The sequence below is a fragment of the Leucoraja erinacea genome, chromosome 14, assembly GCF_028641065.1.
Source record: "Leucoraja erinacea ecotype New England chromosome 14, Leri_hhj_1, whole genome shotgun sequence".
Lineage (NCBI taxonomy): Eukaryota > Metazoa > Chordata > Chondrichthyes > Rajiformes > Rajidae > Leucoraja > Leucoraja erinaceus.
In genome coordinates this window covers 49,699,887-49,726,150 of record NC_073390.1, presented here as the reverse complement: position 1 = coordinate 49,726,150, position 26,264 = coordinate 49,699,887, and the positions used below count along the sequence as shown (strand labels likewise).

At 42.1% G+C, this 26,264-nt stretch overlaps 1 protein-coding gene across 2 annotated transcripts in view; it reads right to left on the bottom strand.

The window, feature by feature from the left end:
- Positions 1-12,078: 12,078 nt before the first annotated feature.
- Positions 12,079-26,264, bottom strand: part of dock10 (dedicator of cytokinesis 10) — a 249,531-nt gene continuing 235,345 nt past the window's right edge. The window contains exons 50-56 of one of the 2 annotated variants that reach the window (XM_055646386.1): positions 22,858-23,004; positions 21,863-22,073; positions 20,185-20,375; positions 19,231-19,331; positions 16,839-16,977; positions 14,274-14,349; positions 12,079-12,886 (exon numbers count right to left, since the gene is read on the bottom strand). In XM_055646386.1, the coding sequence (XP_055502361.1) occupies positions 12,816-12,886; positions 14,274-14,349; positions 16,839-16,977; positions 19,231-19,331; positions 20,185-20,375; positions 21,863-22,073; positions 22,858-23,004 (936 nt within the window). In that variant the 3' untranslated portion in view covers positions 12,079-12,815. The remainder of the gene's footprint in view (positions 12,887-14,273; positions 14,350-16,838; positions 16,978-19,230; positions 19,332-20,184; positions 20,376-21,862; positions 22,074-22,857; positions 23,005-26,264) is intronic. The other variant, XM_055646387.1, reaches the window with a different exon arrangement.

The following is a 26,264-nucleotide window of genomic DNA, read 5'->3' as shown; positions in this document are numbered from 1 at the left end:
AAGAACCTCTTTACTCCTATACTGAAATCCTCTTGTTGCCTGTCCCTCTGAATTACTCCAACATTTTGTGTCTATCTTCGGTGTAAATCAGCATCTGCAGTTCCTTCCTACACATAGAATGTGTGTGCAAGTTATGTTCTTTCAGAAGGTATAGAAGATTTTCATTCTATTGTTGGCTGAGGCAAAGAATAGAAAATCAGCTGAATCATGTTAGGACTGCATTAAATGCTTAATCAGGCCCCTGTGGTCCACAATGTGCTGTTTTGTTCACCACAGTACAGGAAGGATGAGGGCGTACTGGAGAGGAAATGGAGAATTGCAAAAAAGTTGATAAAAATGGAGAACAATGTTGAAAGAATAATAAGACTGGGGGTTGTTTTCTTTGGACAGAAACAACTGAGAAGTACAAAATAATAATGAATCATATAATAATCGATAGGAAAGAAATATTGTGGAGGACTGCAGTAGTGTACATTGATATTGTGGCCATTACTGCTTTGTACCCACAAATAATGTAAACTTAGAAATGAGGTAGGATAAAGTGGGAAGTGTACATCAAATTTTATGAACACTTAACCTACAAAGACAAAATGAAGACATTTTATATCAATAGACAATAGACGATAGGTGCAGGAGTAGGCCATTCGGACCTTCGAGCCAGCACCGTCATTCAATATGATCATGGCTGATCATCCACCATCAGCACCCCATTCCTGCCTTCTCCCCATATCCCCTGACACCGATATCTTTAAGAGCTCTATCGAACTCTCTCTCGAAAGCATCCAGAGAATTGGCTTCCACTGCCTTTAAGAGGGAGTTAGATGTGGCCCTTGTGGCTAAGGGGATCAGGGGGTATGGAGAGAAGGCAGGTACGGGATACTGAGTTGGATGATCAGCCATGATCATATTGAATGGCGGTGCAGGCTCGAAGGGCCGAATGGCCTACTCCTGCACCTAATTTCTATATTTCTATGTTTCTATGTTTCTATGTTTCTGTGTTTCTATGCCTTCTGTGGCAGAGCATTCCACAGTTTCACAACTCTCAGGGGGGGAAAAGTTTTTCCTCATCTCCATTCTAAATGGCCTACCACTAATTCTTAAACCGTGGCCCCTGATTCTTGATTCCCCCAACATCGGGAACATGCCTCTAGCCTCTAGCGTGTCCCATCCCTTAATAATCTTATATGTTTCAATAACATCCCCGCTCATCCTTCAGAATTACAAGGGTATACAAGCCCAGCCGCTCCATTCTATCAACATATGACAGTCCCGTCATCCCGGGAATTAACCTCGTGAGCATGCTGCACTCCCCCAGTAGCACGAATGTCCTTCCTGAAGTTTGGAGTCTGTGTGATTCCGAACTTGGAATGACTTGCAATGCTTAAACTACTAATGTAATCTTTGTTTTATAAATTTGGCGGTTCTGAAATGATAATAACAAAGAGGCACTAAATACTGCAACTGAAAAGGATGCATTCAAATGCTGGGTTTGTAAAGTGTCCTCTCAATCAATCTTCATTGAACAAACAAGATATGCCAGAGGTGATTTATTTTGGGTGCTGCAGTGCAGGGGAAAGATAACCACTTTCAGACATATTACAACTATCTGTTCTCACAGTTGACAGGCGACTATTCTTTTCCCTTCTATAGATTGGATTGTTGCAAGATAATGATGTCAGGACTGTCAACATTCACCATTATTACTGCATAAACACTGACACAAACATTGTGATTTTACCCATGGGAATGTGGGCATTCCAACGTTGCTGGGAGTGATCTGTTGCTGGGCAGCAGCTTGAACTTTGTCCCTGGATTTCTCATAGTGCATAGAATAGGAGTGGGAACTTGCTTCAAATCGCCAACATTTGTGTTTCATTCTCTCTGGAAAGTGCTGTCAGGCTCTTAGTGGTACAGGAGACTTTCTACATTTCTTAGAGCTGTTCCTTGCCTAATGCCCCTGTCCCACTTAGGAAACCTGAACGGAAACCTTTGGAGACTTTGGTTCCCGGAGGTTCCCGGAGGTTTTTGTCAGTCTCCCTACCTGCTTCCACTACCTGCAACCTCCGGCAACCGCCTGCAACCTCAACCTCGGGTGGGGCTCAAAGTCTCCAGAGGTTTCCGTTCAGGTTTCCCAAGTGGGACAGGGGCATTCGGTTGTCAGCAATACAAGATGAGGGAACATATTATCTGAGCCGTGCACCTTGCATTTTAGTTTTTAGTCAATAGAAGATCGACACAAAAAGCTGGAGTGACTCAGCGGGACAGGCAGCATCTCTGTAGAGAAGGAATGGTGACATTTCTGGTCGAGACCCTTCTTCAAATTGAAAGTCACGGGAAAGTGAACCAAACGATATTGACGATGATGTAGAGAGATGTACTGTAGAACAATAACACACTTGTATATTAATAGGTATGTTAATTCACTCTTGTCACATATATAAGTGCTACACATAAATATGTGAGTTACTGTCATCACATAGCCAAATGCTGTACATTAATATGTGGATTAATCTTATAAACTAACACCCAGATTAGATGTTTCCAAAGGCCAGTATGCAGAGTTGAATGCATTTGTCAGGCCCCATTTGTGATGTGGAGAATGACCTGAAGCAAAATGTGTCAAAGATACATTTTGAAGTTGAAAATTGATCTATTTCCCTCCTGGGGTAAATAAAGTTTTATCGTATCATATCGTATCGTGTATACATTCCCTCGACTCAGCGATACTCGGCCCAAGCCTCCTGCATGCGATGGAGCCTCTGAAGTTATTATTATAAACATGCAGTATTTGTCAGTATATCGAATGCACTAAAATGGTACACAAGAATGATGATGCTGCTCATTGTCAAACAAAACAATGACTAAAATCTCCATGGTACACAAAAAAGCTGGAGAAACTCAGCGGGTGCAGCAGCATCTATGGAGCGAAGGAAATAGGCAACGTTTCGGGCCGAAACCCTTCTTCAGGCAGTGAGATTCTCCAAGTTGTGAGATTCAAAAATCACAAATGCTCTTGAGACAAATTCAGACAAAGAAGTGTTTTTATTAATTTCATATTCTGCAGAATAGGTGCCTCTCCTCTGATGTCCCCTAGAGGCACCTTCGCTCCATAGATGCTGCTGCACCCGCTGAGTTTCTCCAGCTTTTTTGTGTACCTTCGATTCTCCAGCATCTGCAGTTCCTTCTTAAACACTAAAATCTCCATAGTCATTTGTTATTATTCATTAATTTTGAGGACCCAGTCATCTCTGGCAAGACCAGCAATCATTGCTCATCCCTAAACCTCCTGAGAAGATGGTGGCAAGCCAGCTTGATATTTACATTTATTAGTTAGGCTTTAGACTTTGGAGATACTGTGCAGAAACTGGCCCTTCGGCCCACCGAGTTCGTGCTGACCAGCAACCACCACATACACTTGCGCTATCCTACACGCTAGGGACAACTTACATTTTTTTAACCAAAGCCAATTAACCTACAAACCTGTACCTCTTTGAAGTGTGAGAGGAAACTGGAGCAGCTGGAGAAAACCCCATGCGGTCACAGCTAGAATTTACAAACTCCGTACAGATCAGCAACTGTGGTCAGGTTTGAACCCGGGTCTCTGGCACTGTAAAGCAGCAATCGGCCCGTCCCACTGAGGTGATTTTTCAGGCGACTACACACGACTAGGCTGTCACCACATGGTCGCTGGGGTGTTGCCCGTATGGTCGTGAGTAGTCTCCTTAGTCGCCCAAAGAATTATAACCATATAACCATATAACAATTACAGCACGGAAACAGGCCATCTCGGCCCTACAAGTCCGTGCTGAACAACGTTTTTTCCCTTAGTCCCACCTGCCTGCACTCATACCATAACCCTCCATTCCCTTCTCATCCATATGCCTATCCAATTTATTTTTAAATGATACCAACGAACCTGCCTCCACCACTTCCACTGGAAGCTCATTCCACACCGCTACCACTCTCTGAATTAGGAAGTCCCCCCTCATGTTACCCCTAAACTTCTGTCCCTTAATTCTGAAGTCATGTCCTCTTGTTTGAATCTTCCCTATTCTCAAAGGGAAAAGCTGATCCACATCAACTCTGTCTATCCCTCTCATCATTTTAAAGACCTCTATCAAGTCCCCCCTTAACCTTCTGCGCTCCAGAGAATAAAGACCTAACTTATTCAACCTATCTCTGTAACTTAGTTGTTGAAACCCAGGCAACATTCTAGTAAATCTCCTCTGTACTCTTTCTATTTTGTTGACATCCCTCCTATAATTGGGCGACCAAAATTGTACACCATACTCCAGATTTGGTCTCACCAATGCCTTGTTCAATTTTAACATTACATCTTCTATACTCAAAATTGTAGCGTTTATCTGGTCGCCGCTGGATTTCGAAATGTTCAAAACCTTTGCGACGACCTACGTCAACTGCCGACTGAATTGTCTTACGTAGTCTTGAGTTGTCGCCGACAGGGTCGTACCTTGACGTTGCTTGTTGTGGGTGGACGGAGGTTGTCGTAGGTGTGATCATAGGTGGACGTCCTAATGGGTCGCCGGTTTTTGGTAGATTGTCATAGCTTAACGTCGACTAGGTGGGAGGTTGTTGTAGACATTGTCATAAGGGGGTCCAGTCGCTGGTTTTTCAGTGACCTGCTACGACTATGACAGTCGCTGACAGTCGCAGAGAAAATCGCCTAAGTGGGACATGCCCTTAACTCTACCGCTGCCCCACTGTGCTGGCCTTGGATACAAAGACTTATTTTTGGATACAATAGAGATAATGATCAGACAAATGACATATCCTGTAACTAAGTGTTATTCCACTTCCTGTTAATCTACCTTTATCAGAAACTGCCGAGATGGATTGTAAATTGTAAATTGTAAATTGTAAATCTTTATTGTCATTTCCTGAGTATTCGCATACTCAGAGGAAATAAAAAAACGTTTCTCAACCAGTGTCCATTCAGTTTTCGTTACAAAATAAATAGCAATTAAAATTAAAATAATGTGCATGAACGGCATTCATTTATTTGTTTTTGTTCAGTAGTTTCGATCCTTTTTAGTTTAATCGACATTTGCTTCAAAGTTATAAATAATTTCATGCCTCATGGATGTGAAGGTTCACAACAACAAAAATAAATACCAACAGTAATCACTTCAATGAATTAAATCTTAATGGTCTTTAGTGTGAAGTTGAGTGTTGAATGTATTTAAAAAATATCAATGAGGAAAAAGTAGATAGCTCTGCAATTGGTGTATTTTAAATAACGCAAGAACGACACACGGTGCTGGCGTAACTCAACAGGTCAGGCAGCTGTCGGATACAATTTTCAATATAGCACGTACGGTATTTCTCTGAAATGTGCACTTGGGAACTGTGATTGAAATTAGAGCCTAATCAGCATGAACATTGTCAAAGGAATAGCTACTACTTGGCTCAGTTTTACAGACCAAATGGTGGCACGGTGGTAGAGTTGCTGCCTTACAGCACCATGGACCTGAGTTCGATCCTGACCACGGGAGCTGTCTGTACAGAGTTTGTACGTTCTCCCCGTGACCTGTGTGGGTTTTCTCCAGGATCTTTGGTTTTCTCCCACACTCAAAGACGTACGGGTTTGTAGGTTAATTGGCTTGGTATAAATTGCCCCCAGTGTGTGTAGGTAGTGTTAATGTGCGGGGGTCACTGGTCTAGGTGGGCTGAAGGTCCTGTTTCTGTGCTGTATCTTTAAACTAAACTAAAATATTTTATCTGTGAGAGAAAAAAAAACAACTTCTGGGAACAAAGTGGAAGGGTGCATGCAATGTATTAGATTTACACATCATCTGCCATGATAAATACTCACTCCTTCCACCAAGGCTGTTTTGCCAGCAATTGTCAATCCTGCAAACTCATTCACTGAGAAGCTACCTTAATCTTCCACTGTTAGTTCCCCTCCATGCTGTACATTATTTCTGATCTGGGCAAACATTGTACTTTCTTCATTGTCACCTGGTCTAAATCTGTTTATTCCCCATAGAACAGCCCTGTGTGATTGCCTGCACCAATGGTTTGCACTGGTTGAAGGCAGGGGTTCACCGATGCATGTCATTGGTTCAAGGCAGCGGCTCACGAATGGATGCCATTGGTTCACGACAGCAGACCACCGATGGATGCCATTGGTTCATGACAGCAGACCACCAATGGATGCCATTGGTTCACGACAGCAGATCACCAATGGATGCCATTGGTTCACGACAGCAGACCACCAATGGATGCCATTGGTTCAAGGCAGCAGACCACCAATGGATGCCATTGGTTCACGACAGCAGACCACCGATGGATGCCATTGGTTCACGACAGCAGACCACCGATGGATGCCATTGGTTCACGACAGCAGACCACCAATGGATGCCATTGGTTCACGACAGCAGACCACCGATGGATGCCATTGGTTCAAGGCAGCAGACCACCAATGGATGCCATTGGTTCACGACAGCAGACCACCAATGGATGCCATTGGTTCACGACAGCAGACCACCGATGGATGCCATTGGTTCAAGGCAGCAGACCACCGATGGATGCCATTGGTTCAAGGCAGCAGACCACCGATGGATGCCATTGGTTCAAGACAGCAGACCACCAATGGATGCCATTGGTTCATGACAGCAGATCACCAATGGATGCCATTGGTTCACGACAGCAGACCACCGATGGATGCCATTGGTTCAAGGCAGCAGACCACCAATGGATGCCATTGGTTCAAGGCAGCAGACCACCGATGGATGCCATTGGTTCACGACAGATCACCAATGGATGCCATTGGTTCACGACAGATCACCAATGGATGCCATTGGTTCACAACAGTGGTTCACAAGGACAATAAACAACACCCTTTTGGTGATGCACACATCCCCCAAATGACAAAAATAATTGATTTTTTCAAAACATTTTTAGTGAAACCCCCCCCCCCTCCCCGCCGCCATTTCCCTGAGCACCAAATGTTCTGTGACCGTTATCATTTTCATTATCATATTTACTAGATGCTGTCTGATTATTTTCTTTAGTTCAGCCTCAGGAGTCCTGCCTTCAATGGATGGCAAAGCAAAAAGCAGCAGAAAATTGATTTTTAAAACTTTGCATTAGGATTAGCAAACAGAATCACACATTATTATGATAAAACTACATTGTAATGATAATTCTCACTTTTTTTGTGAACATATAATTGTTTTAACAATTTTATGACTGGATTTTACAACTGTTGTGCATCTTACTCTCCAAATAAAACAAATACAACCACGTTAATTAACACCTAAAGTTAATACATTCGCAGAATCTGGTATTTGATGTTTTAAAATCAAAGAGCGACATATATGCTAATCCAAATTTCTTTTTGTTATCCCGATTTTGGAAATAGATGCGCAAAACTGTTTTGCATTTTAACTGTATTTTAACCATTTTTTCAACAAAGGAGGCTCAGATTTGGCTTCAAAGAATGTCAATTTTGAATGAAAATGGGGGTGCTTTTCTTATAATTTCAAAGAGGGGAACAGCTGTTTCTGCATTGTATAATGTGGTTAAATCTGAAAGAATAAAGCATAACTTTACTGCAGACACACATCTCCCACTAGTCCTTTGGACGTAGAGGTGAAGGGTTAGGTTAGTTTGGTTTAGTTTAATGTCACGTGTACCATGGTACAGTGAAAAGCTTTTGTTGTGTGCTAACCAGTCAGCAGAAAGACTATACATGATTACAATCGAGCCATTCACAGTGTACAGGTTCATGAGGAGCAATTATCTACAATTAGCCCGAGGTCCTAATACTTTCACTGTACAAAACAGAAGGGAAAGTAATAGCGCCTAGCTGCAAGATCACATGACATTGACCTTTAGTTCAATCAGACCGACTGAAATTGTACCATGGAGTCATAGAGTGATACAGTGTAGAAACAGGTCCTTCGGCCCAACTTGCCGATACCGGCCAGCATGTCCCAGCTACACGAGCCACCTGACCATAACCCTCCAAACCTGTCCTATTTAAGTGTTTAGCCGATAACCCTCCAAACCTGCCCTATTTAAGTGTTTCTTAAACATTGGGATTGTCTCTGCCAATTGATTATGAATATGGACAGAAATACATACACAGGATACACAGTATGAAAATGTATTGCAAAGGGAATTACTTCCGCAATGCAGTTCAAGTTCAAGTTCAAGTGAGTTTATTGTCATGTGTCCCTGTATAGGACAATGAAATTCTTGCTTTGCTTCAGCACACCAGAACATAGTAGGCATTTACTACAAAACAGATAAGTGTGTCCATATACCATGATATAAATATATACACACATGAATAAATAAACTGATAAAGTGCAAATAACAGATAATGGGTTAATTAATAATCAGAGTTTTGTCCAAGCCAGGTTTAATAGCCTGATGGCTGTGGGGAAGTAGCTATTCCTGAACCTGGTTGTTGCAGTCTTCAGGCTCCTGTACCTTCTACCTGAAGGTAGCAGGGAGATGAGTGTGTGGCCAGGATGGTGTGGGTCTTTGATGATACTGCCAGCCTTTTTGAGGCAGCGACTGCGATAAATCCCCTCGATGGAAGGAAGGTCAGAGCCGATGATGGACTGGGCAGTGTTTACTACTTTTTGTAGTCTTTTCCTCTCCAGGGCGCTCAAGTTGCCGAACCAAGCCACGATGCAACCGGTCAGCATGCTCTCTACTGTGCACCTGTAGAAGTTAGAGAGAGTTAGAGATAATTGCAGTAGTGTTCTCGGACCAGGAAAGATCTTCAGAGATGTGCACGCCCAGGAATTTGAAGCTCTTGACCCTTTCAACCATCGACCCGTTGATATAAATGGGGCTGTGGGTCCCCCTCCTACTCCTTCCAAAGTCCACAATCAGTTCCTTGGTTTTGCTGGTGTTGAGGGCCAGGTTATTATCTGGCACCATATGGACAGTTGCTCGATCTCAGTATTTAGTATTTATTAAACCATGTGTGTTTTAAACATAAATGAATTTTTCATTGAATGTGCAAAACTGTAAACCATTGGACTAAAATCAATAATTACTGAAAACCGACGAGGGAATATTAAATGGAGCCCATTCTGGTGTATGCAGCAGGAACAGATATGAAAGCAGCTTGAAACGATTACAAACCATGCTGTTCAATTGCTTCACACCTCAGCAGGAGTGTCATAACTATGAATGGCTATAACTGCTTCAAGCTAGCCTGCAAAGCTCAAAGAGAGTGGGTAGACAAAAATGCTGTAGAAACTCAGCGGGTGCAGCAGCATCTATGGAGCGAAGGAAATAGGCCGAAACTCTTCTTCAGACCCTTCATCAAAGAGAGTGGTCTGGGCAAATGCTGGATCACAGCAGCTGATGCAATCGTATTTCTAGACTTCAATCCTCTTGCAATAAACCCAAACGCTACTTGCCTTCCCGACCAGTCACTGCTCCTGCCTGTGATTTTATATTTAGCTCATCTGTAATCTTTCTCCATTTAGATAATAGTCTGCTTGAAAATTCCTCTTTCAAAGTGACCAAGGAAGTGATTAGTACCCACGGTGTTGACTTGTGCTGTCATAAAAAAAGGGTGGCACAGTGGCGCAGCGGTAGAGTTGCTGCCTTACAGCGCCAGAGACCCAGGTTCGATCCGGACCACGAGTTTGTACGTTCTCCCCATGACCTGTGTGGGTATTCATGAAGATCTTCACTTTCCGCCCACACTCCAAAGACACACAGCTTTTAGGTTAATTGCTTTAGTTATAAATATAAATTGTCCCTAATGTGTGTAAGATAATGTGCGGGGATCGCTGGTCAGCATGGACTCGGTGGGCCGAAGGGCCTGTTTCCATGCGGTATCTCTAAACTAAACTGAATGCCAGAGAACTATTACAAGAAGTCACTCATACTCAACATCTCTTACCCTTCGTGAGTTGCTGTTGAAGTTCATCATCAGATCCAATATAAAACACCCTGCAGTGGGCACTTAGATCACCATGTTGTGGTTCAAAGGTCTGCTACAGACTCTTCTCCTCATGAATTGGGGCCAACTTTGATACTAATCAAAACACTCATCATCTCTTGCACTGTAATAGACGGTCCCATCACACATCACTATTCATGCCCATGAGATTGAACAAGTGCATATACGTACAACTGGATTCAGTCATTTCGATACAAGAATTATAAAGGGCCTGTCCCACGAGCATGCGACTCCATGCGGCAAGCGCGACCTAAAGGGCCGGTTCCACCAGCATGCGCCTGCATGCGGCAAGCGCGACCAAACCAGAAGCGGGGGCCGCGCAGAGGTCAAGTGAGTGACATGAAGTTCGAGCGAAGTCCGCGGGAAGTTCGCGCGTGACGTACGGCGTCGAGGCGGCTGCGGGCCGGCAGGCCGTTGCCGCGCAGAATTTTTGAACACGGTCAGTTTTTCGGAGCCCCGCGCGATGTCGGGACCAGCTCCGCACAACTCCATACGGCTCCGGCGATCGAAGTGGGACCGGCCCCGCGAGGCCGTACGGCTCAAGCGACCACGTTAGGTAGCGCTTGCCGCATGCAGGCGCATGCTGGTGGGACTGGCCCTTTAGGTCGCGCTTGCCGCATGGAGTCGCATGCTCGTGGGACAGGTTCTTTAGCAATCCTTTCTTGGAAACATGGGACCATTTTCCTAAAAACCATTTGAATGCACTTTTAAAATCAAATTACCATATTACCTTTATAATGAAAACACAAGTCCAGCTTCTTCCTAATAAATAGATTCATTAAAAATTCTCCTGGGAGCAATTAAAGTTAATGCTTTCTAATCAGCAACATTTTCATAAATAGTTGTCAGCATTTCTGTCCCTGCTGGACTGTTTAGACATGCTCTGTTCTGTGGGGCAATATTAAGTTAAAACTTTTGGATGGCCATATTTAAAAATAAACATGGGATGCTTACAAAAAAATTAAAAGTGTGAACACATGAAGCAAGAAATCATCTTACTGACATTAAAACAACTTTGTACATTACCTTATTGATGATCTTGAAGGTCGCATGAAGCTCAGGGTCTTTAATTGTGAGATTCACAGGATAATGAGTGAAACTAACAGTGGAGACGTTGGTGTGACATTACCTTTGGATTAAGTATAGCTAGTTTCCTTCTACTGTGGCACAATGGCACAGAGGTAGAGTTGCTGCCTTACAGCGCCAGGGACCAGGGTTCGATCCTGACTACGGGTGCTGTCTGTATGGAGTTTGTACGTTCTCCCCATGACCTGCGTGGGTTTTCTCCGAGAGCTCCGGTTTCCTCTCACACTCCAGAGATGTACAGGGGGTCTGTAGGTTAATTGGCTTGGTATCAATGTAAAATTATCCCTAGTGTGTGTAGGATAGTGTTAGTGTGTGGGGATCGCTGGTCGGTGCAGACTCGGTGGGCTGAAGGGCCTGTTTCCGTGCTGTTTTTCTAAACTTAACGAAATGCCAAGGCTGGTCTCTGCAGCCAGCTCTTATGGGGATATTAAACAGTACAAACAGTGTTCTTTCCGCTACAGGGTGGTGATGATGCTGAATAACCAGAAGCTGCAATGGGAGGGAACTGCATGTGCAGGTGAAGAACACTGTCCTGAGGAAAAATGTTCCTTTTTCAAGAGCCCCTCAAAGACTTCCCAGTGCAGCATCAAGGCACTTCTGCCAGGTGGGCTTTGTAAGGACATAAGTGCAATCTTACAAACACCAGCATTTTCAGGAAGCCTAAAATGTGTGAAAATGCCCACATCAATTCCACCTGCTCCCGTCGCTTGATGGAAAAGTGGATGGTCTCTCCTCAGAAATGAAATTTGGGTGATGTTCCTAATGCAGCAATGAGCAGCGACCTGTGAGTTGTGGCAGAGATTTACAGCAACAGTGTGCTCTACACCATAATCAAGACAGAATATAAATGATTTATGTAGAAACAAAGAACTGCTGATGATGGTTTACACCAAAGATAGACACAAAAAACTCAGCAAGTTAGGCAGGAACTCGGGAGAAAAAGGAAAGGTGACAGTTCGGGTTGGAGCCCTTCTTCAGACTGAAGGTGGAGGGGGAGGTGAACAGCTGGAAGCGAGAAAAAAAAAAACATGATTTATAGTTCTACTATTTTCTGAATAGGGAGCATGACATTTTTATAAGTTCATGTCATAGGAGCAGAATTAGGCCATTTGGCCCATCAAGTTGACTCTGCCATTCAATCATTCCATCTAAACCACATTCTCCTGCCTTCTCTATTTTAACGCAATAAGCATTTGCAAAATGACGTTTCCAAAAATTCTCAACGTATTTACTCAAAATTTTATATATTTTATTTAAAAACATTGTTATTTTATGGTTAACATCATTTTATCAGTATGTCCACTTAATTCATTGTAAAATATCTAATTTACACAGGAAGGTCAATATTTACAGTTAAAATAGCCAAGTTCATAAAATACCACTATTTCCATGTAAAACAGTACCTGTACTAGCAAACAAAATGTTAGATACCCAATAGTTTACTAAAAGCACTGTACATTCATACTGGATCTATTATACATATCCAACGGCGTAATAAAAGTCACAGGGCAATAAAAATATGTAAATAGTGCAGATATTGCCAGGATGATGCAAAGACAAACTACAGAAGCTGAGTTTGTAACACTCATCTGCAATTGTAACTTTAGGATAATAAAACATTTTTTTTTTGTACATTATACATTTAAATTGTAGCTTCTAACATTTCCAGTGGTAGAAATCCGACAACAATTATACAGTAATTTGGGGAAGAGGGAGGGTGTTAATCTGAGTTTGATGCGACTTTTACTCCTGGTTGGAGGTGGTGGTGGTTCTACTGATAACTCTGAGCACGTGCTACCGTTCCATTCCTTGGTGCTTTGTCACATCCTCCCCGTATACAACCTGTCGAACAAATGAGAATTAAAGTTTCTTGCTATGATATAACAATACTTGTAGACATTTGGCGGGGAGGAGGATTTGACATGATGTTGCCCTCCAATGAACTCATTCAAGTTAATGATGCAGATGAAGTCCTACTTTGTTCCAATTCCACCTCCTGTTCAGCCAACAAGAATGACCCCAGTAGCATCTGCGGAGACCAGTCTGAAAATAAAGGGTCCTGTCTCAAAACGTCATCTGGTCATTTCTCCCCGCTGATTCTGCCTGACCCTAGTTCTTCAAGGAGTTTATCTTTACTCAAGATTCCCGCATCTGCAGTTTCTGTGTCAACAAATTACTCCAACAAGGGTGACCCTGAATCTCCAATAGTCCCATCTGCTTGTGCTTGTCCCATAACCCTCTAAACCTATCATATCCATGTATCTGTTCAAATGTCTCCTAAATATTATAATAGCACCTGCCTCAACTACCTCATCTGGCAGCTCATTCCATATATCCATCACCCTTTGTTTAGAATAGTTACCCCTCGGGTTCCTATTAAATCTTTCCCCCCTCACCTATATGTTCTCTGGTACTTGATTCCCCAATGCTGGGCAAAAACCTCTGTGCATTAGATAAAACTGTACATTTGATCACAAATTATGTAGAAATAATTCTCAGTGTAATTGCTTCTTGGATTGTTATGCCTACAAGCAAAATAATATTCACAGCCAATGAATGGGAAAATGGAGCCATTCAAAGTCACATTACATGGTTGTACCTTTACTAGATAAACTATTTATGTGTGTTGCTGCTGGATATAAAGAATGCATAAACATAAAAAGAGAAATATAAAAACCATGGAGTAACTCAACAGGCAGGCAGCATTTCTGGAGAGAAGGAATGGGTGATGTTTTAGGGTCGAGACCCTTCTTTAGACTTTCGACCCAAAACCTCACCATTCCTTCTCTCCAGAGATGCTGCCTGCCCGGCTGAGTTACTCCACCGTTTTGTGTCTATCTTCGGTGTAAACCATCATCTGCAGTTCCTTCCTGCACGGAACAAAAACCTTATTGTGTCATTGCAAAGAATTGTGAAAATGGGATAAATGTTACCAAATTACATTGCGGATATAATTCTAATTACTACTGCTCATCCACAGCACTGATATTTGTGCTGAATTTGGATCAACGTATTATTCCCATAGAGGTCTGCAATTATCTCCATTCCTACATGACTCAATTGTCATTAATGACTTGTGTCAAAATATCCACTGCACTTCTCCGATGTAACTCAGATCTTGGAGAATCAACTTACGATAAATGAATGAATTAACAAGTACAAATGAAAACAGAAGTTGAAGTACAAATCCACGATTCAAAGACAGTGGGAGAAAGAGGAGCAGACATACCGGTGTTAGGAGCAGCAGTGAAGGAGATAATAGACTGAGAAGAGTAGAAACTTGAAAAAGTGAAAGCAGAGTTCAGCTGCCAAAGGGGAAATAAAAATACATGGTGTGAGTGCACTCTGTAGATGCTCAAATATTATATTATATTTGTCAAACAGTTTAATGTTTAAATCGTTTAAAAAAAAAGTAACACTGCTTATTGCAATGTTTGTAACATCAGTTCATAAGTTCATAAGAAATAGGAGCAGAATTAGGCCATTCAGCCCATCAAGTCTACTCCGCCATCAATCATGTCTGATCTATCTTTCCCTCGTAATGCCATTCTCCTGCCTCTCCCCATTACCCCTGACACCCGTATTAATCAAGAATCTCTCTATCTCTGCCTCAAAAATATCCATCGACTTGGCCTCCACAGCCAATGAATTGGCAATGAATTCCACAGATTCACCACCCTGTCAAGTAAATGTGAGAAATGCAAGTAACACAACTGCCCATCTCTCCCTCATCTCAGCATAGTCACTTGTGCCTTCAGAGGATTTCAGTGTTAAACGCATTTATCCACCTACTTTCTCCTAGTCTATTTTCTGAGCCATGCTTTCTGCAAGTAGGATACAGACATTTGTACGCTCTCCCTGTGACCGCGTGCTTTTTCCCCAGGTGCTCCAGTTTTCTCCCACACTCCCAAGATGTACTAGTTTGTCGATTAATTGACTTCAGTGAAGTTTATACATTGTCCCTGGTGTGTAGGATAGTGCTAGTCACTGGTCGATGCAGACTCGGTGGGACGAGAGTCCTGTTCCCGAGTTGGATCTCTAAACTAAACATTTCACTTCCTATGTTCAGAATGTAAACAGAAGTAATTGATGCCTTTGCTAGAACTCAGACCTGCCAAATCACAAATAAATAAGGTACGTGTTTTCAGTATCCCTGGTGATATTTCTTTCCCCTATTCCTTGAATTGGCACAAAGCAAGAGACCAAAGAATATCTCACGGATGAGGCAAATGGCATGTGCACCTTTGCCGTAGTTTTGAACTCTTCTAAAACATATACTTTAACTTGGCAAAGGAGAAGGAAAGTGTTTAATGTTTGTTTCATAAATAATTGATTTTGCTTTTAATTTAAAAATTAGAAACATTCTTAGATTTATCAACAGTGCAGTCATAACTAAATAACTTAACATTACATTTTAATACAAGTAATCATACAGATGAATCAATAAAGCAAAGTATTGAAATTAAAATAGACTGAGAGTCGTGAATACCAGTTTGAACATAAAACAGATGCACAGTATTTAGATATCACGGACTTTCCTTATATTTAACTCTTTTAAATAGGTACCATTGAAATTGATGGAAGAGATTAATGACTGCAAAATATAATGCTTGCCTCCTCACTAAATGTATCATAAGTTAAATAAATAATCAAAAAAAATCATAGGAGAAAACAGAAGTATGCAGTGGATTAGTTGGGGGATTTGAACCAAAAAGCATTTGTACATTTTAGGTTTGATCCCCATTCACTTATGGTTGATAGGTGGAAGATCAGCAGGTGGTAAGCTGCTGTAGTTTTTCATGCCCAACCCATCTAGTTTGCATTTAATGGGTTTAGCTGGAATGCAAAATAATAAAATGTGTAATGGAAGCAATCACTTACTGATGATTTCCCAGCATGGAATTTATTTTTAGGGAGACCAAGAATCAGACCAAGAGTTGACATGGAAAATAATTGGCATTGAGTTCCACTTGAGGGACAAATGATGCAATGATGCCAAACCAAAGCCATTTCCCATTCTTGTTGTTACCCACAAGCTAAGGAATTGTTAGTTGCTGTAATGGAAGGGAGCTGGAGGTTTGGGAAGCATTTTCATGAGGGCAACTTGGAGGTTATGAGCCACAAAGGCCTCCATCTTTGACAGTGTCTGTCGAAGATTCTGCAGAAAAAACACTCTAACGTGGAGATACAGCGCGGAAACAGGCCTTTCGGCCCATTGAGTCTGCGCTGACCAGTGATCACCCCGTACACTAGCACTATCCTACACACTAGGGGCAATTTACAATCTTTACCGAAGCCAATTAACCTACAAACCTGTGCGTCTTCGGAGTGTGGGAGGGAACCGGACCAATCGGGGAAAACCCACGCAGATACGGGGAGAACGTTAAAACTCCGTACAAACAGCACCCGTGGTCAGTATCGAACCTGGGTCTCTGGTGATAAAAAGCAGCAATTTTACTGCTGTGCCAATGTGCTGCCCCAGCTGCTTGCAGCCTTTATGTCTGTTGTTTGACTCTTGACATCAACCTGCACGACCATTTATATTTATTCATACTTCCTGATTTCCTATCTCCAGAGGTGGCTGTAATAATAATTTATTAATTTGAAACAATATTTTCAAATCAGTGTGAGAACGCCGAACATCCTCCCTGTAACCACCATCCCGGATATTAAGTCCAGGCAAATCTGCAACAAGGTGAACACTGCAACCTGCAAGATGACATGAATTGCAATCGTGCTGGCTCGAAGGGCCGAATGGCCTCATCCTGCAGCTATTTTCTGTGTTAGCACTAACCTGCTCGTTCATGACAGTCGATAACTCACTGAGCAGGTCTCTATAGTGAGATTTCATCTCCTCCTGGTATTCTAGTTGGTCTTCTTTAATCAGCCGTTCATTAACCTCCAGGGCATGGCCACATGCAGCAGCAAATTGCCTGCATTGATAAGATCAAAAATAAAATTACTGAGCTAATTACTTTTTTTAAAATAACTTGCAGAACATCTTCAATGGTCTAACAGCGTTGCAAACAAATAACTACATTATGTAGTGACAGGGAAACCGTGAGGACAAGGGATTACAGCTTCACCAGAAAGTTAATGAAATCCTATAAAACTTTGTGAATAATAAGAACTTAATGAACTACCCACCCCCTCCTTGCTGGCCAACATCAGTCTGGATGCTTCATCACTAACAATAGACATTGAGGAGGTGGAAAAGCTATTCGGGAGACAGAAAAGCTGGAAATCTCCAGGACCGGTCAATGTTTCCCCCTCTTCCCTCAAGCTCTGTGCCCAAAAACTGGCACCGGTCTACGCAGACATTTCCAATCAGTCCATGCAAACCTGCACTGTCCCTGCCTGCCCCAAAGTCTCCACTATTGTTCCTGTACCCAAAAAGGCAAGGATTACTGGTCTTAATGACTACACTGTCGCACTGACCTCTGTAGTCATGAAGACCCTTGAAAGGCTTATGCTGGCCAAGCTGAAAAATATCACAAACCCCCTGCTGGACCCTCTGCAGTTTGCATATCGGGCCAATAGATTTGTGGATGATGCAGTCAACCTGGGCCTGCACTTCATCCTCCAGCACCTAGACCGCCAGGGGACCTATGCCAGGATTTTGTTTGTGGATTTTAGCTCTGCATTCAACACCATTGTGCCAGAGCTACTACACTCCAAATTCTCCCAGTTGACTGTGCCTGAACCCCTCTGTCAGTGGATCATCAACTTCCTGACAGACAGGAAGCAGCATGTGAGGCAGGGAAAGCACATCTCGGACCCGCAAACGCTCAGCATAGGAGCACCGCAAGACTGCGTACTCTACCCTCTACTTTACTCTCTCTACATCAATGACTGCACCTCCACTGACTCCTCTGTCAAGCTTCTCAAGTTTGCAGATGACACAACCCTGGATCTAGGATAGAGAGGAATCTGCCTACAGACAGGAAGTGACACTGCTGGCGTCCTGGTGCCATCGCAACAACCTGGAGCTCAATGCTCTTAAGACGGTGGAATTGATTGTAGACTTTAGGAGAGCGCCCCCTCCCCTCACCATCAACAACACCACAGTCACATCTGTGGAGTAATTTAAGTTCCTTGGAACCATCATCTCCAGGGACCTTAAATGGGAGGCCACCACCTACTCCACAGTCAACAAGGCCCAACAGAGGATGTACTTCCTGCGGCAGCTGAGAAAATCTGCCACAGGCAATGATGGTCCAGTTTTATACGCCATCATAGAGTCTGTCCTCACCTTCTCCATCATGGTCTGGTTTGGCTCAGCCACCAAGCATGACATCCGGAGGCTGCAGCGCATCGTTCGATCAGTCGAGAAGGTTGTTGGCTGCAACCTTTTCCCCATCGACGAACTGTACACTGCAAGGGCCAGGAAGCGAGTGGGCAAGATCTTCTCTGACCCCTCTCACCCTGGCCACAAACTCTTTGAATCACTTCCCTCTGGAAGGTGACTCCGGACTGTCAAAGATGCCACAGCCAGACATAAAAACAGCTTTTTACCACGAGCAGGTTAAGAAATTAAGAAATGGTCTGAGCATCAAGAGACAGAATTGGTGGGTACTCTTAACTTGTATTATATGATGCCTGATGTTACATTTATCTTGTGAGCTAAATATTCATAAGGTCATAAGTAATAAGAGCAGAGTTAGGCCATTTGGCCCATCAAATCTACTCCACCTTCAATCATGGCTGATCTATCTCTCTCCTAATCCAATTCTCCTGCCTTCTCCCCATAACCAATAACACCCCATACTAATCGAGAATCTACCTATCTCTGCCTTAAAATACCTATTCACCCATTTTTCCCACTATTCCACCACCTTATTATCCCCCACTATGTTCCTCCCCCTTTCCCTCTGCTCAACAGCCAAAAGTCTGTAGCCTCCTTTTGCTCTGGTATTTTATTTCATTCTTCACATGCTTAAATTATGTTTTATTTTTAATTGTCTATTGTATATCGTGTTACTTGTGAGCAAAGCACCAAGGCAATTTCCTTGTATGTATACATACTTGGCAAATAAAATGTATTCAATTCAATTCAATTCAATAAAATATTTGCTAGTTTTATCCAGAGAAGGAAAATGATTATTTGATGAAGAGGTGACATTTAAGTAGATTATGCAGTGTAAACAATTTAGGAGATAAAACCAAAGGAAGCAACAAATGTTCACCTGAATATGTCTTTCAGAAGCTTCACTTGGTTGTCTGGATATTTTTTTGCATTTGTATCCTCGAGAAAAGCCCAAGCATAAGCCATAGGCCCTGCATTTACCTGTGTAAACAAAGAAGTGGCTTAATATGAACTGTAGCAAAGTTGTCTAAAGCTATTGGTGTAGTGTTCTCAGCACATTATACAACTTTAGCCTCATTGGATGAACCTTCAGTAATGTCATGTCGGACGAGGCCATGACATTCTTATTATTCAGTAAAAAACCTCCCCCTCCTCTTCTGGAGGCTCCGCTCCAAGAGGCCGAGCACGTGGACCAGACATGGCCTGCAGCGGTGGAGCAGTGGCGGTGGATACCACGGCTACGCTTGGCCAGGCCAACCCTGCAATGTCGCCAGGACAACGGGCCTTCATGGTCAGGTCAAGAACCCTGCACTTACAACAACTGGGACTTGAAAATGGCACGAAAATTGTCAACTCTGTATACAGCCTCAGTGTACTGCTGCTATAAACTTGTACTGTATCTGAGATGCTTATCTAAGGTGTATCTAAGTGCTTATGTATAGTGAAGGTACACAAAAATGCTGGAGAAACTCAGCGTGTGCAGCAGCATCTATGGAGCGAAGGAAAAAGGCAACGTTTCGGGCCAAAACCCTTCTTCAGACTTATGTATAGTGATACTTGTACTGAACGGTATATAAATATGAATTTCGCTGTACCCTTGCTACACATGACAAACAAAGTACCATTGTAAAGTACATGAGTAAAACACCTAAAATAACTGCATGAAACTTCAAGCTCTGTATTTCCAGAGACACCTCATTGTCTTGATGGATGGCCACTTATTTGAAATTGGGAAATGAATAGTCACCCTGGTACAAACTCAATATACTATCACATGATGAGATTTAGCAACTGAAAAATGAAAAGACATTTCTTTCAACTAAAATGACATTACCTTGGCACTGACACTGCCTTGTAGTTTGAGCTGTAGACGTATCATGTCCACTTCATTCATACAGCACAGGTGATTGAGTTCTGAAACCTTCCTCGACATTTCATCAATGGCCACTTCAATGGGATTCAGTTCCGTACTGTGCTGGTTAATAACTTGAATCCTCTTCTTCACGTATGGGAATGTTTGACCAGCTGTATCAACAAACCAAACATATCTTATCCATGCACTTTTCTAAAGGCTTCTTAAAACATAGCGATAGTACTTGCCTCAACTACCTCCTCCACTCATACCAACAATTTCATACAGTTTGGAAGCATCTGTGAAAATCAAATACCAATCGGAAATTTCAACTAATAAAATGTTTGCAATTTGGATCAGTCTGAAAAAAATATTCTAACTTAAGAAGTCGTCTGTCCAGTCCCATCTCAGATACTGCCTGATCTGCTGAGTTTGTTCAATACTTTGTGTTTTGCTCACGATTCTAGCGTCTGCAGTTACATGTGTCTCATTTTGGAAATAGCTTCTTTGTGGATAACATCCCATTGCCTGAAACTTCTGCAAATCTGTGCAACGTTCTGCTGCAGTTTTTGCAGAATCTCCAGAGAAATGTTGCAAAATCAGCTGAGCACGTTTCACAAAGCCAAAGTCGGAACTGGAAAACGGGAGAATCCAGCAGAACTGGTCCGCTTCACCGTGACCACAAAACAGATCCAAACATTTTGAAGTATAATTCATGCAACTCATGAATAATTCATCGTTGGTCAATTTGAAGATGATTAGATTTAATTTAGATTAGATTAGATTTAAATAGATTAGATTTTAAAAAAAAACAGAAATCGCTGTAATCACTCAGCAAGCCAGGCAGCATCTGTGGTGAAAGAAGATGAGTTATTATTGTAATACCGAAGGTTGACACAAAATGTTGGAGTGACTTAGCGGGCCAGGCAGCATCTATAAAGAATGGCTTTTCAGGTTGGAATCCTTCTTCAGGCTGAAGTGGGGAGGGGGGGGGGGGGGGGGGGGGGGGGGGGGGGGGGGGGGGGTAAACTTGCAGTGAGAAAATACCATAGTTGAAAAAGGGTCTAGACCCGAAACGTCACCCATTCCCTTTCTCTCCAGAGATGCTGCCCGATCCGTTGAGTTACTCCAGCATTTTGTGTCAATCGATGGAATAAATCAGCACCTGAAGTTCCTTCCTGCCAATATTATTGTAGGACTATATTTTCATATTAAGAAAAGTTAGGAAAAAAATCAATTTAAAATTTGAAATCAATTTATTTTAGAAGCTGTACTTGTGGTCTTTCGTAAACAACTTGGCGGGTCAGGCAGCATCGGCGGAGGGAATGGGCAAGCAATGTTTTCAGTCAGGACCTTTCTTCAGATTGAAGGCGAGAATAAAGAGTTTGAAGAAGGGTCTCGACCCAAAATGTCATTTATCCATTCCTTCCACAGATGATCACTGACTCATTGAGTTCCTTCAGCACTGTGTTTTACTCACGATTCCAGCATCTGCAGTTCCTAGTGTCTCCATGGACCCTTTTCTATTTAGTTTTGTGGGTAAATGAATTTCAAAGCTTATTTGTTTTAACCATTTGGTTGATGTAGAGAAATATTTTAACGATCAAAATCCAATAAAGTTTAGGAGTTTTTTTGGGGGGCTTTTGAAGTCATAACTCACTTGTTAAGATTGTCCTCCTTTTGCATTGTTCTTCGACACCCCCATGCTTTTTCCCAGACAGGGTAAAAGGGGTCTCGAACACAAAACGTTTGATATTGTGATGTCTCTCAAAGTCTGTTCTCCTTTCAGTGAGTTCTTTCTCATCAAAATATGGTGTGACGTAGGTGACCTGGATATAAGCAAACTTTGCATCCAATTCTTTAGGATTGACCTGGGTACAGAGAGACGTACAAACAAGATGCATTACACAAATGTTCAAATCATTATTCCTTGTTATTTCTCCCCATAAATGTAAAAACAGTTTCAGAATCAATGATAAAAAAAAGACACAAAGTGCTGAAGTAACTCAGCAGATCTGGCAGCTTTTCTGGAGAACAAAGATAGGTGATAGTTTGCTCCGGGACGCTTCTTGGGATGTTCTCCACAGATCCTGACTGACTCAATGAGTACTCCAACACTTTGTGTCTTTTTTTTTTGTAAACATGCGTCTGCAGTTCTTTATTTCTTCAGAATAAGCGATACTTTGATTAAAACTTATTTGCATTTTAAAAGTTCATGAATTTAAATTGCTGACTGATGGAATCTATAAAAGATACAAAAATAAATCATGTTTTTAAAAAAAATTCTAAATATATATATTTACTTAAAAAATTTAAATAATCGATGCAGAAGGTTCGACCAGCCCCGACCTGGGGTCAGATCGCCCGGTGTTCCCCCCTCCCCCCGATGCAGGAGCGTGATTACCCCAACGCGGACGTCCCGACCGCCGTCTATGGGAGCCAAGATCGTCCCATCAACGGCAGGCTCGAGGCCCCCGGCCGCAGTGAGGAATGTGGAGGAGTCACTGTGGTGGATGTTCATGTTAAAATGTATTTTGTGTGTTCTGTTGCTTTTTAATGGTATGACTGTATGGCAAATCAAATTCCTCATATGTTGCAAAACATACTTGGCTAATAAAGTACAAAAATAATTATGATTATATTTGCCATATTTACCTTGTTAGAATCTTGAATCATTTTCACATTCTCTGCCCCATATTTATCTGAATATAGTTTCAACAATCTCTGAGAAATTTCTGACAGGCCAGTTAGCTTGGGCTCTTTATAAATATATTCTTTGCTGTCATCTTCTTCAAAGAATGCCTGTCCAATAAAACAAATGTCAAAATTAAAACAGGTTTCAATGTTACAATGATTTAGTTGGTAGCCGCAAGAAGCGGAATGTTGTAGATTTAATTCCTCTTTACTGTTGTCTAATATATTGACTTCATTGGTTTGGATAAAAATTACCCCAGTACTTATGTACTTCCCCCTTATATACTTACTGACTCCTACTGAAAGTGGATAACAGTGCAGGTTTTTAATTCACCTTGTATTATATCTACTGGTCCGTGGCATTCAAATCTGAATTGTTAACATAGAAACATAGAAACATAGAAATTAGGTGCAGGAGCAGGCCATTCGGCCCTTCGAGCCTGCACCGTCATTCAATATGATCATGGCTGATCATTCAACTCAGTATCCCGTACCTGCCTTCCTCTCCATACCCCCTGATCCCCTTAGCCACAAGGGCCACATCTAACTCCCTCTTAAATATAGCCAATGAACTGGCCTCAACTACCCTCTGTGGCAGAGAGTTCCAGAGATTCACCACTCTCTGTGTGAAAAAATGTTCTTCTCATCTCGGTTTTAAAGGGTTTCCCCCTGATCCTTAAGCTGTGACCCCTTGTCCTGGACTTCCCTAACTTCGGGAACAATCTTCCTGCATCTAGCCTGTCCAACCCCTTAAGAATTTTGTAAGTTTCTAACCTATCTGCTTTATTCCCACTCATCAGAAATGTTAATATTAATGATTTTTGACACTGGGAGAGGTGCTTGCCTGTCACAGTTGAATGTTCTGATACCTCAAATGAGCATGATGTCCATCTAACCGCAATCTTTAGAGGGTGTCCAGTTTGTTTTTCTCTCAGGCGAAGCTGCCTTGATATAGTCATAGATTCAGAGAGCACGGAAACAGACCTTTCGGCCCGACTTGCCCATGCTAACCAAGAAGCTCCTCACACTGGTCCCATCTGCCCGTGTTTGGTCCATACCCCCTCCTAACCCTCTCCTATCCATGTCCTTGTCCAAATGTCTTTTAAACATTATAGCGCCCGCCCAAACACCTCCTCATGCAGCTTATTCCATTTACCCTCCACCCTCTGTGTAAATGCAACTGTAAAGCTTTCCTTTGGAGGTCTGAAGGAATTGAGAAGTGCTTGAAATATTTCTGCTGTCCATGAGCCCACTGGCTTAGGAGTTCATAAGTGATAGGAGAAGAATTAGCCATTCGGCCCATCAAGTCTACTCCGCCATTCAATCTTGGCTGATCTATCTTTCCCTCCTAACCCCATTCTCCCCATGGTTCCTCCTAAGGTCCACAAAGTTCACCTTCCCCACTCTCACATTCCACTAGTCAATTGGCAACATCAAGGATACATAATCTTAAGGAACTGGCTACAAGGAGGTTTCCTTTTCACCCTTTTATGATGACTTTGTACGTAAACTTTGTGAGTTACAAGTACGGGTTTTAGGAAGGGAGAAATCCTTTCTTCACCCAGAACATATTCCCACTAAAAGACCCCCATCTAGTCCCTGCATATTATCCATATTATCGCATCATGATATCATGGCTTGTCGGTGAACACGATACAGAACGCACTCAACAACATTTCACAGTCAATGTATGGGTGAAATTAGTCAGAGAAATGAGAGAACAATTATGTAAGGTTTACTTGAAGACAGAAAAGGACACAAATGTCTTAAAATGCTTCACGACATGAAAATTATGGAATTGGAAGTAGTTTATATGATATATGTTCAATCAGTACAAATATTGTTAAAATAATCAATATATTAGTTTTTATTACTTGGAAAGACACAAAGCTATTTCATCAAAATTTCATCACCGGATAGCTGTATTAGACTTTAGAGATACAGCATGGAAACAGGCCCTTTGGCCCACCAAGTCAACGCCTATCAGTGACCACCCCATACACTAGCACTATCCTACACACTAGGAACAATTTACAATTTTACCAAAGCCAACTAACCTACAAACCTGTATGTCTTTGGATTATTCCAGTCACTTACACCAAGTTTACATCAAACCTCTCTAGTTTGTCCTTAATGTAGCACAACATAGCAAAAGGCTTCACCAAGATGGTCAGAGTTAGGAGAAGGAAGTAAATACGATTAGAATAGAAGGTTTTATGGTGAACCTTTGTACACAGTGAGTTATGTGACCTAGCAGAGGTATTTAAAAAGTATTTTCAAAAATAACCACTCAAAAATAATGCCCCCAAGACTATATTTTCCCACAAAAAAAATGTGCATAAGATGATCAGAAACATTTAAGTTAATTATGCAATTTAAGTCATGGAGTCAGACTCATACGGCATCGAAACAGGTCCTTTCACCTAACCTGCCCATGCCGACCAATATTCCCTATCTACACTAGTCCCAACTGACCATGTTTGGCCCATATACCTCTAAAGCTTTCCCATTCTTGTACCTGTTCAATGTCTTATAAATGTTGTTACAGTACATGCCTCAATTATCTCCTCTGGCAGTTCGTTCCATACACCCACCACCCAATTGGTGTCAGTAAAACACAGTACTATCTAACTGAAGCTTTTATTTTTTACCAAATTTATTTTTTAGAATTGGCATTGTCTTTCAATTAAATTTGGCAAACATTATCTATGTCAAAACCAGTGAGGTATAAGTAATTCACTTTTAAAAACGTACATGCTGTGACAGTGCAACATTAGAAAAGCATTTCAAATGGAACAATGACTCTAGATACAAGGCCAACAAAACTAGAATTATTGATGAATACTGCCACTGTGTGGTCTGTTCTGAATATTACATAAACAGTATTTTATGTCATAAAGTCTCCCAGCTTGGAAACAGGCCATTCAGCCTATGTGTCCATTCTGGCCATCAGTATCAATCTATAAGGCGGCATGCTGGCTTAACAGTAGAGCTACTATCTTACAGCGCCAGAGACCCAGGTTCGATCCTGACTACGGGTGGTTGTCTGTACGGAGTTTTACGTTCTCCCCCTGGCCTGCGTGGGTTTCCTCACACACTCCAAAGATGTACAGGTTTGTAGGTTAATTGGCTTGGTGTAAAATGTAAAATTGTCCCTAGTGTGTGTAGGGCAGTGTTAGTGTGCAGGGGTCGCTGGTCAGTGCAGGCCGAAGGGCCTGTTTCCGTGCTGTATCTGTGAAACTAAAAACTTCAACTAAAAACTATAGTAAACCCGATTCACAGCACTCAGTCCAGTCGCGGCGCATGTCATGGCATCCGGTTACTCATCTAGATGGCATTAGCAAAGCTGAAACAAATTGGACAAACAT